The sequence below is a fragment of the Lacerta agilis genome, chromosome 17, assembly GCF_009819535.1.
Source record: "Lacerta agilis isolate rLacAgi1 chromosome 17, rLacAgi1.pri, whole genome shotgun sequence".
Classification (NCBI taxonomy): Eukaryota; Metazoa; Chordata; class Lepidosauria; order Squamata; family Lacertidae; genus Lacerta; species Lacerta agilis.
The window spans coordinates 24967846-24979469 of record NC_046328.1 but is presented as its reverse complement, the minus strand read 5'-3'; the positions used below and the strand labels follow the sequence as shown (position 1 = coordinate 24979469).

The following is an 11624-nucleotide window of genomic DNA, read 5'->3' as shown; positions in this document are numbered from 1 at the left end:
TTTTCTTTGTCACTTCTTCCTGTCCATAGCTGTCCATAGACTTCTTTCTGTGGTATGGTCTCAAATCCAGCTGCTTTGGAGCATTTCCACACTTTGTGCACCAGCATAGCCAGACCTGCCTTGGGCAAGGGGTACAGCCATTCTCGTCTGTCTTGTGCATGTATCTTAAGCACCTGATTGATACAGTCAAATATTTTTGAAAATGTCCATTTTTTCCTCCCCTAAGGGAACTCCAAACAGTTAACATCAAGCAATATTAATAATTGATGCCATATCAAAGGTATGATGAAACCGTTACAGAACTGGTAAGCAGAACAGATTGCCAGTTTAGTTTTCCCCAGTTTAGCACAACTTAAACAAGCCAGGTCTTCACCTGCCACCAGAAGGCCTATAGAGAGGTGGCCATATGAGAGGCACTCCACAGTGCCGGCCCCACAATCATAGAGACCCTGTTCTTCATGTAACATACAAAAACTACTGGACATAAAACTCTTACCAAATACATTTTGACCCTTAGGTCTTCCTCAGTGGTCCTAATTGCATATATACACCTACATCCAGTTTGGCGTGCCTGTCAGATGTTGGAGAACAATTTACAAACATCCCAGAAACAAAATGGTGGCAGTACAGTCAGCCCAGGATCTGTATAATGTGCTCAAACTGTCTTGCCCCAGAGAGCAACCTGGCCACTGAATTCTGCACTGGCTGAAGTTTCCAAACTGTCTTCAGAGGCATACCATGTAAAAACCATATAAAGAAGTTTAAAATGCAATTACCTGCATAGGCTTGGTGGAATAGAAAACTTCAAAGGCATTTAAAAGTTGAAACAGAAGGTGCCTGTTGCATCTTCATTGACGAGTATCCCACAATACTAGGCTGATAAAGTTAAAGGCTGTTTCTTGTTTGCAAATGAGCCTCACCAACTTAGGGAATGGCCAGTGATGCTCCTGCTGATGATCTCTGATGGAGATGGGGTGTATATTAGGTACCCTGGACCTAAGTTCAGGACTTTGTCAACTAATCTGGCTTGGTAGACAGGCAGCCAGACAAGGATATCCCATGTTCTTGGCCAGATGCCCCCACCAGCAATCTGGCTGACAGATTGTGCACCAGCTGTAGCTTCTGAACTAGACCCAAGGGCAGCCCCACATTGAGCGCATTACAGTAGTCCAGCCTTGAAGTTACCAGTGATCAGACTATCCCTGCTGTAGCTGAGAACCAGGCAAAGCCAGCCAAGTTGATGGCCATCAGTGCCTCCATTGGGAGCAACTTCCATAGTTTATGAGCTATGTGAAGGACTTTATTTTACATATAAAGTGTTGCTTCCAACAGAATACAGAAAAGACAGCGAAAAAACAGGCTTTTGGGGAAGGCATTTGATTAGCCACTGTGAGGCCAGGATGTGGGGCGGATGGCCCTTTGTACATGCACCATGGCACTGTTATTCTGGTCCACAAGCCTCCGTGTTTTTCCTTCTGCAAGATTCCGGATTTCGTTCCATTCTCTCCCAAGAAGAGAAACCCAGCAAGCCGACTCCTCCACGAAGCGGCCCCTTTAAGAGCCACCTCCCTTTTTAAGAATGAACCGGAATGATCAGCTGCAGGCGTCACGTGGCCTTGCAGCCCTGGAAGTTGGAGGAGCAACATGCTGGCAGGCGGTGGCGGCTGGGTCTGGCTGCCCCTCCTGTGGCTGGTGGGGTGCCGGGCAGGGGATCCCGCCGGGTATAAGAGGAAGGTAGGACGGCCCAGGGGCTGGTGGGTGGATGACCTCCTTGGAGAAGATTTATTTCTAAGGGATGTTTGAGGGTTGGGTTAGGTCAGCCGCTGCCAGCCTGGGCTGGCTCATGGTGGCTGGGGCTGATGGGAGCTGTAGTCCAAAACATCTGGTGGAGGGGCAGGTTGGCAAAGGCTAGGAGCCTCGGGAGCTGCCTTATGCAGAGTCAGAGCGTTGGTCTATCTAGCTCAGTGTTACCGGCACTGACTGGCAGCAGCAACTCTCCTGGGTTCTGGCCAGGGGACATTCCCAGCCCTACCTGCCTTATACTGACTCAGACCATCCTCCATCTAGCTCAGTATTGTCTACACTGACTGGCAGTCGTGGTTCTCCAGGATTTGGGGCAGGAAATCTATTCCAACCCTACCTGGAGATGATGTTGGGGATTGAACTTTGGAGCCTTTAACATACAACCCAGGTGCTCTCCCACTGAACTGTGGCTCCTTCTAGTATCATAGGAAGTTGCCTTATACCAAGTCCGACCATTGGTATATCTAGCTCAGTATTGTCTGCACCGGTTGGCAGTGGCATTCTGGGGTTTCAGGCAGGGATTCTATTCCATTCCTACCTGGAGATGCTATTGGGGATTGTACCTGGGATCTTCTGCATGCAAAACAAATGCTCTACTCACTGAGCTGCAGCTGACCCTGATCAATGTTGTGTACCCCAGGAATGGGGCAACCCTGTGGTCCCCCAGGTGTTGTTGGGCTCCATTGCCCATCTGCCTGGCAATGTAGTTCAAGTAACACCTGAAGCTTGTATTTTTACATGATAATTTACATTTTTAATGTTTTATTTTCTTTGTTACGCTTGTTGAAGGAAATAAAAGTGGGGGGCAGGAGAGAGAACGACGAGTGAAAATGAGAAAAACAGGAAGAGAGGAAAACTCTGCCGTGTTGTGGGTGGATTTTAGGACTAGGGGATTTCCATGTGGGCTTCAACCATTTCAAAGACTAGTCCCAACTTTGAATCTTGTTCTGCCAAATGGGAGCCAGTTGTTGTTTTTAACCACTGTGTGTTTTTATGAGTTCCAAATCTGTGCTCCGTCATAAAGCCCTGCAAGATTCCTCTTGGGGCTAGTCACCATTTCTGTTTTATATTTTAATCCTCCTTCCTCTTAGTTGCTCAGGGAGGCATGGTTTCCCCTGTTATCCTCACAGCATCCCTGTAAGGTAGGCAAGGCAGAATACAAGTGCCTGGGCCACAGAGGTCACCCAGTGAGCTTCATGGCTCAGTGGGGATTTGAACCCCTAGCCGGACACTCAGTCCACTAAACAATGCCGGCTCTCCATCTTTTAGCCTGGCCCACCTCATAAGGTTGTTGTGAGGGTGAAATGGAATCAAAGCCATACATATGCCACCTTGAGCTTCCTGGGAGGAAGTGTGGGGTTAAAATACAAAAAAAGGACACATATGCATGTTTTTAAAATGGCAGATACAATCTTGTAAGCTGGGATTTGCAACTAGAACCAAGACTGAACTTTTCGAAGACAGTGTGTTCCTGCATTGTCTGATTTTTGCCTCCCGAAAATCTTGTGCCAGGGCCAAATCCGACTCCTGGGAATCTCCACTTGTTCCTCTGATCTCTGGATGGGGCACCAGTATATTAGACTTTTTTGGTGCCCTGTTTTTTTATACTGAGGGTGTGGAGATCAACCGGGGTCCCAAGGAGTTTCAGACTCTCAAATCCTGCCTTTGGCCTGTGAAAAATATGTAGGTGTGCATTGGTATTCCCTGCTTAGAAGCTGGATCAGGAGTCTGTAGGGACTTAATTTTTCTCCTGGTGAGACACTACCACCAAGTTGCAAAGTCTGGGAATAAAATCCGTTCATTTCCTGTCAGTGTTTGGGGTGTAATAAAACCCACATTCTAACCTCATTGCCTGTTTTTCCACTCTAAGCTGCTTGGGCTGAGGCAAATTACAGGTTTGTTTGTGTTAAAAAAAAATACTTTTTTATTGATGTTTTTAAAACCAAGGCCCAAAATGCACAGTAAAAATACAAGAAAGGAAAATGGTGATCTTCCCTTAGTTCCACAATCACTTTTGGTTTCACAGTACATTAATATTTTTAAAAACAGAGATTTGTCCTTATTTGCTGGGCTAACAGTAAATCAAAAAGAGGAGTAATAAACACAGTCCTGGACTGCCTTTCTCAATGTGGTTAGAAGTTCTTTTCTTTAACTTCTAAAAGTTGTTGACCCTAGAAGAAGTTCTTAGTGAGCTGATATGTAAGGCAAGTATTCCTTGTTTTTCAGTTATGTAGTACTTTCAGTTCGTTCTTTTTTTTACAGTGGGAATTAGATATGCTGATCTGGTCATATTTCAGAGTTTTGAAATGGCCTCCAGCTGTTTTGACAACAGCAGGTGGGATTTGCAATCCAAAACTGCTAGATCCTAAATTGGTTTTGGATTGTAGTTTCCTTTGAAAATAAACTAAATGAAGCTCAAAGCGTTCTCTTCTCTGACAGTTCTCTACAGCACGGGAGGGATTTTTGCATGCCCTCTGTCCCCACCCAGCACTGGCATGAGTCTCCCAGAAGATTGCCCAGATGTGGGAATGTGGCTCTTGAGCTGTGTGTTGAGTCTTGGACTAAAACCTGGGCAAGACCAGGGTTCGAATCCACACTCAGCTACGAAGCTCATTAGGTGACCTTGGGCCAGTCACTGCTTCTCCCAACCTAACCTACCTCACAGGGTTGTTGTGAGGATAAACATGGGGAGGAGGAGAGGACAATGTATGCCATTTTCCACTCCTTGAAAGAAGGAAGGTGGGATGCAATAAATAAATAAGCGAAACACTCTTAGGCCACAGGTAATGAAAAGCCCAAGGCCTGGCAAATAAGAAGTGTTTATGCCTGGTGCCTAAAGATATGTAATGACGACCTTGCCCGGCATTTGTGAAGCAGATTTAATGCCCTGGTGGGGACGCCCATTTCCAGGTCTCCCTGGAATATAACCCTGGCTGGAACAGCTCTGCCGTGAACCTCCTGCACGTCCGGGCAGTGGGTCTCAACGACACCATCCATTATGTCTGGAGTACCATCGGGGCACCCACTGTGTTGCTGGTCTACACAGGAAGCCAGAGCAGTGGTCTCCACGTCAACTGGACCCGGCTCCTCTCCCCCTCGCCCTCCGGAGCCATCCAGGTCGAGCCAGCTGGAAGCGTTTTGTATTCCATGGCTGTCATCTTTTCCAAGGTAAGCTTGGGGGGCTGCGGAGTCTGAAACGAAGGCAGGAGGTGGTGTGGGGGGTCATCCAGGTGGGGTGGAAGAAGAATGGCAGCAGTGGGGAGAAAAGGGGTGTGAATATAGCTGCTCCAGGACGTTGGGCATCATCTGGCTAGCCACTATGAGAACAGGGTGCTGGACTAGATGGGGCCTCCTTTGGCCTAATCCAGCTGGGCTCGTCCTACATTAACACGGATGTTTCTAGGTGTTTGAGTACAACGGCACAGAGACCTCGGATCTCTCCAAAGCTAATGCAAGCAGCTTCTACCCCACCTATGATTTGGCCAACTTCACCTGGGACAGCCTCGATGGCCGGCTGAATGAGACTACTTTGACGGCGACGTTTCAGGGGGTTGGCTCCCACTCTGGAGGAACCTTCCAGAACGGAAGCATCTCCTTCCAGGTAAGAAAAGGGCGTGGCTTCCCCTCCGACAGGTCAGATAACCAGTTGCTGTGTGTTGTCATGATCATGCCGTATATCTAATCAGTGATGCAAGGTGGAATTTTTTTCTCTTCGACAATGGATGGGTGCCAGTTGCAAATAAATATAAGGCAGCTTCGTGTTTTTTTCAAACTTCGTTCGCTAGATGCAAGTCAAATAAACATGCTAAATAATTAGATCACTTTTTCAGGAGGGCATGGGGAACATCTGTGGCTGCGCATAGTTAAACTGTGGAACTCGCTGCCACAGGAGGCAGGGGTGGCCACCAATTTGGATGCCTTTGAAAGAGGATTTGACAGATTCATGGAGGAGAAAGCTATCGATGGCTACTAGCTGTAATGACCAAGCTCCGTCTCCGTAGTTGAGAGGCAGCAAAGCTTATGAATACCAGTTGCTGGAAACCACAGGAGTGGACAAGGCTCCTGTGCTCAGCTGCTACTTGCGGGTTTCCCATAATGGGCACCTGGCTTGCCACTGTGGGAACAGGATGCTGGACTAGATGGGCCACTGGCCTGATCTAGCAGGCTCTTCTTAAAGAAATATAAGGAACTAGCTGGCCCGGCCACGCGTTGCTGTGGGGTTTTTTGTTTTTGTTTTGCTTTTTAAAATTCTCCTGACCCCAAGAGTATTCTGGAAGCTCCTGTTTTCATTCTTCCATGTCCCTTTAGAGCAGGGGTCAGCAACCTTTTTCAGCCTTGGGCCGGTCCACTGTCCCGCAGACCATGTGGTGGGCCGGACTATATTTTTTTTTGGGGGGGGGGGAATGAACGAATTCCTATGCCCCACAAATAACCCAGAGATGCATTTTACATAAAAGAACACATTCTACTCAAGTAAAAACACCAGGCATGCGAAGATGCGGCGGCCATTTTAGGAGAGGGCAATGGCGACCTTAAAGAGCATTCTCCCCCACCCCAGTCCCAAAATTACCCAGTTCCAAAATCATGCACCCCAGCGAAACAATCCCCTCAGAGCTGGTCTTACTCAGTGCGACCTTTCAGGCATGCCTCCTGCTCCGTGTTTTTTTTTTCCCTCGGAGCATGCAAAGCTGCGGCGGCCATTTTAGGTGAGGGCACAGGCATTGTTGCTCTGGCCAGGTCTGATGATGTTGACGGGCCATCTGCCTTTCTATTGGATGCTGTTGGAGTCTTCATTCCTTTCGCGGGTGAGGTATAATAGGCGCGCCATTTTTTTTTTTTTTTGCCTTTATTCTATATTTTAGGCATGACAGGTGTGGTTTTTTAAAAAAAAATTATTATGCCAGATCCTTCCTCAATGGTCATGTTACGCTTTGTACTAATTGCGCTTTGGTCCAGCGGACCGCGCACACAATGGGAACATTTATATATATATAGATGGAAGGAGGAGGGTTGGGGAACCTTTGGCCCTTCATATGTAGCTTGATCCAGCCCCCATCATCTGCATTGGCCATACTGTTTGCGGCTCATGAGAATTGGCAGTCCAATGATACACCTGGACAGCTGTGGCTTCTCCACCCTGGGCTGTTTTTATCCAGCTATGCCACAGCGTGTCTCTTGCAACTGCAGGGCACGCACTGTGAGAGTCTCTTGCCTAACCAGCCAACTCTTCACCGTTGGCGGTCCCCATCGCTGCTCCCCAGGTGGCGGCGTATGAAGAGACCGGCCGCGACGGCCCGCTCCCGCGTCTCCTGCACACGGCCAACAGCTCCAAGGTGGACTTCGTTATGCGCGGGGTTGCTCCTCGGGGCAACCGTTCTCGCTTTGCGCTGGAGATCGTCACCGTGGAGGAGAGAGGTGGGCAGAAGCAGTTGGAATCCACCCGCTCAATCGACGACGAGTATACGCCGACCATATTCGAGGTAATCCCAGTGCTGGGGTATGAAACTTGCAGTGTGCAGAAAGTGTGCCTCTGAAACGCGTACAGAGTGTCATTTCCCTGCTAACTAGCCACGCTTAGCTCCCAAGTATAGAGGTTAGTAAAAGGAGCTTCTGGCTTAAGAGGGTACCAGGGAGGTAGGCATTAGCCCTAAAATCCCAAATTGAGGTTGGATGGCCATCGGCTAGGGATTCCTTAGCTGTGATTCCTGCATCGCAGGGCATTAGGACTAGAGGGCTCTTGGGTCCCCTTCCAACTCTATGATTTCTCTTGCCTGGAAATTACATGTTTCCCGTATTTTTTCGTGTATAACACGCCCCCGTGTATAAGACGACCCCTGTTTTTTGGGACTCCAAACTGAGGAAATGGGGGGAGATTGCCCACAGTTGTTGAGCTTTTGTGGGAAGGGATTGCCAACAACCGCTCACCTGCCTGACTGCCGCTGCCAATCCCACGCATCGATGAAGCCACCAGCAGCCGCCAATCACCCGCCCAAATGCCGCAGCAGCAAATCGCCAGCAGACCTTGCCACAGCCACCAATCACCAGACCAAACGCCGCTGACAATCTCCTGCTAGTGGCAGCCACCAATCGCCCGTCCCGCCTCAGCACTATCCGTGTATAAGACGACCCCCAATTTTTAGCATTTTTAATAATTAAAAAAACCTCGTCTTATATGTGGAAAAATACGGTACATAAATAGACCACCATTTCCTACAAGGATCTCAAGGTGGCATACAGGCTTCTCCTACTTCATTCTGTTGTTACAACAGTTCCGCGAGGTAAGTTAGAGAGAGAGAGAGAGAGAGAGAGAGAGAGCAATTGCCCCAACTTGACCAATTAGTAGTAGTAGTAGTAGTAGTAATAGTAGTACCCTGCCCGTCTGACTGGGTTACCCCAGTGGTATTACACTTTAAATCAGGCATAGGCAAACTCGGCCCTCCAGATATTTTGGGACTACAACTCCCATAATCCCTGACCACTGGTCCTGTTAGCTAGGCATGATCGGAGTTGTAGTCCCAAAACATCTGGAGGGCTGAGTTTGCCTATGCCTGCCTTAAATGTATGGTGTGAATGTGGCACTAGTTTCACAGCTGCCCCCTTTTCCTTTCCGCTGCCCCCTTGGAGATGGCCCAGCTGGTTTCTGTCCCCCGCAACAACAGCACTGGGTTCAGCTTCCTCCAGTGGAAGACGGCAGCGTACAGCGCCTTGCAGCCCAAGCGGGAAGACACCGTTCACTGCGAGTATTACCAGCTGGAGACGGAGAATCACACCGTTCCTCGGCCTAGCATAGCCCACGCCTACTTTGGGGAGGAGCTGGAGGTCCACAACGGCGTGGCCGCCATCAACATCTCCTTCGGCAGCGAGGACAGCGAGGCCTACCAAGAAAAGAGCTACCTGAGCTGGTGAGAAGTGGTCTTGGGGGGATAGGTTTCTTTTCCCTGCGTAAAACCGGAGGCCCCTCTTAACCCCTACGCCACACGGACGGTGGATGGAGAGGAGGGAGAAGCGAGCCCATAAGCTGAGGTATTGGCTAACGACAATTTCTCCTCTCTCCCCCCACCCCGCCTGTCACCCCTTCCAGGTCTGCGCTGATTGGCTTCGGCGAGCCCCCCAAGGACGGGTTCTCCCCCCTCGTGATCGCAATTCTCGCAGTGGGGCTGGGGACTCCAGTGCTGCTCCTGGTGGGGGGCAGCATCACCGTCCTCGTCTCTCGGAAGAAGCCCTATTCAGAGTACGAACCCATCAACTGATTGTTGTCAGACAATTGCCGTCAGCGGCTTGGCCAAACTGGCTTCTGGTAGCTTGACTGGCAGCTGTTTCTGGGGCATGTTTCTTCTGTTTCCTTCAGGGGGACTTCTCAGTGGCTTAATTTATCTCCTGGTGAAGATGCTCTGGTCTGCTTACTATGTTTGGGTACCCTCGGTAGATGGATGGTGCTACCTGGTGGGGCCACTTGCATTGTCCCCACCTGTATTCTCTTGTGGAGGGAGGAGGGATGTGCGTTTCAGTAGTTTGGCTGCTTATCCGGATCACTCCCCCAGACGTTTTCCTTCCTTCCACTTGAAATTATTGTCACTTGGAAGACTCTACCGTGATATGTGCAGTTCTCAATATTCCAGAGGCACAGGGGTGTTTACAATGGGACAGGGAATGTGTGGACCATTAGACATAATTGGACTCCAGCTGCTGTCATCATCCCTGATCAAAGGCTGCTGGGAGTCCGAGTCTGTCGGCATCTCGAGGGCTGCAAGTTCCCGACCCCTGGTTTACAGTGCCCATTTCCCAAAGAGGGTTCTGTGGTTTTTCTTTCGCTGGGCGACGCTGGAGAGGCTGAATTGTCTTTACACCCTGCGATAAGCTTTGGGGAGGGGTAGTATTTTGGGTCCTGTTTCCTCAGACATTCACTTTCTTGCCCTCTCAAAAGATAACAGCGTCTTTGCACTGCGTTGATTCATCAACAATCTCTCGACCAGACATCTTCCCAGAGATACGTTCTGCCTTTCTTTTCTTCTTTTTTTTTTAAAAAAGCATTGTCTTGTTTTCAACGGGTTACATTTACAAAGTACTGTTTTTTAAAAATATATATTGCTGAAATGCCTCCTTTCTACAGTTGCAAACTTCTTTTCCAATTGAGGCTCCCTCTGTATTATTTTTTTAAGGGAACAAAGCTTTTCCCTGACGGAGCCCTTCAGAGATGGTGGAGGCTGCAGCTGTTTCTCTTGCTGTGCAATATAATGATGATGATTTGAACAGCTATATCCTTTGGTTCTCTCTCCTCCGTGATACAGCTGTCAAATGTGGGAAGGGAAGCTGACGACCCGTTTGTCTTTTTCCCCACAAAAAGGGTAAGCCACTGCTGTTGCGTTTACAGGCTAACGGCCATGAAACAAAGGACAAATTGCACTATTGACTGTTAAGTAATGCACCTTTTTTATTATTCTGGAAGTTAGGGTAAGAAAACCAGGACATCCCAAAACATAGCTGTCAACTTTTCCCTTTTCTTAAGGGAAATTCCCTTATTCCGAATAGGATTCCTCGCAAGAAAAGGGAAAAGTTGACAGCTATGCCCCAAAATTGTTGTGCTTTTTTTTTTAAAGGAAATCTCTGAAATTGTTGAGGTGAATTGTCAGAGGGCTGCTTGAGGATCCAGTTCGGAGGCTCTCGTTTGAAGCGAGAAGGGCTTCAATTTGGGCTGCGTGGACATCTTTTGGGGTTGGTAAGGGGAGGCCGATTCTGATTCCTTCTTTGGTGTGAAGCAGTACAGCATAGCCTAAGGCAAATCTCCCCAACCTGGTGCCTTCTGGATGTTGTTCAACCCAGCCAGCATGGCCATTACTCAGGGACAATGGGAAGTGTAGTTCAGCAATATCTGAAGGGCAGCAGGTTGGGGAAGGTAGATCATGGGGAGGGTTCATTTGCAGAGGCTGTCGGGGAACTTGTGTGCATTTCCAGCTGCCCCTTGTCTTTTGTGGACCAATTAAAGATTATTTTGTTTTGGAGTTGGTTTTGTGTGGTTTCTGTATGCTAATGCCTGTCTTTCGGAGCTAAATTTAGGGAGGTGAAGGATCCTTTCTTAATTTTCAATATTGGTATGTGGTTGTTTTTTAAACCCTTTCTGTTTAAGGAAAGGTCAAAGGTCAGCGGCCTAGTCATCTTTTGTTGTGTTTCCATAGAGTGACTCTGTGAAACAGTGGAATCTACAGAGTGGTGGAGCTGGGGGCGGGGCTGGCATGCATCCCGGGGGGCGGGGCACACATACTGGGGGCAGGGCGCGCCGCCTGCAGGGGTGTGGTGCCCGTTCTGGGGGCAGAGCATGCCATCCGCAGGGGCGTGTCGTGCATTCTGGGGGTGGGGCGCCCAGCGCGGGCAGGAGGGGCAGACGCGATGGAACCCCACCAGGATCGCACCGATGGGAGCAGTGTGCTCCCATCGCCCCCCCCTCCTCCGCCCCTGAATCTACATATTTTTCACTTCTGCCACTACTATTCCTGATTTTGCAATCCTCTGGCTGGCTTCCTTCCACCCCCTCTCTGCAAACTGCCAATCCCACTTCCTGGTCTCTTCCTGGGCCTGCATGGGATTATGCAGTGCAAGCAGCACTGATAACAGGCACCCTCCTAAGCCTGTGTTCTTCCTGGATCTTCCTCATCCTCATTGCTGGTCTGTCTTTCAGGCAGCCTGCTTCTGTTGCCATTTCTCCACCCTGCTTGCTCTCTTGCTCCAGGACAGAAATGGGAATAAGCATGAGGGCAAGAGCAGAGCCTCTTGGCTAGGGCTGCTTTTGTTGCTGTTGTCGAGAAATCACACAAGAAATCAGTAGT

General features: G+C 49.0%; 1 protein-coding gene across 1 annotated transcript; it reads left to right on the top strand.

The window, feature by feature from the left end:
* Nucleotides 1-1598: 1598 nt before the first annotated feature.
* Nucleotides 1599-10281, top strand: GLMP (glycosylated lysosomal membrane protein). Its single transcript, XM_033174969.1, has 7 exons — nucleotides 1599-1734; nucleotides 4714-4971; nucleotides 5207-5404; nucleotides 7065-7283; nucleotides 8428-8705; nucleotides 8885-9034; nucleotides 9963-10281. The coding sequence occupies exons 1-7, from the start codon at nucleotides 1645-1647 to the stop codon at nucleotides 10036-10038; spliced, it is 1269 nt and encodes a 422-aa protein (XP_033030860.1). The 5' UTR covers nucleotides 1599-1644; the 3' UTR covers nucleotides 10039-10281.
* Nucleotides 10282-11624: the final 1343 nt, after the last annotated feature.

Coding starts and splice junctions, on each gene's coding strand:
- GLMP (XM_033174969.1), top strand. CDS start 1,645: ATGCTGGCAGGCGGTGGCGGCTGGGTCTGGCTGCCCCTCCTGTGGCTG. Junction 8,706..8,884: donor GAAAAGAGCTACCTGAGCTG/GTGAGAAGTGGT, acceptor CACCCCTTCCAG/GTCTGCGCTGATTGGCTTCG. Junction 9,035..9,962: donor CGGAAGAAGCCCTATTCAGA/GTACGAACCCAT, acceptor TATTTTTTTAAG/GGAACAAAGCTTTTCCCTGA.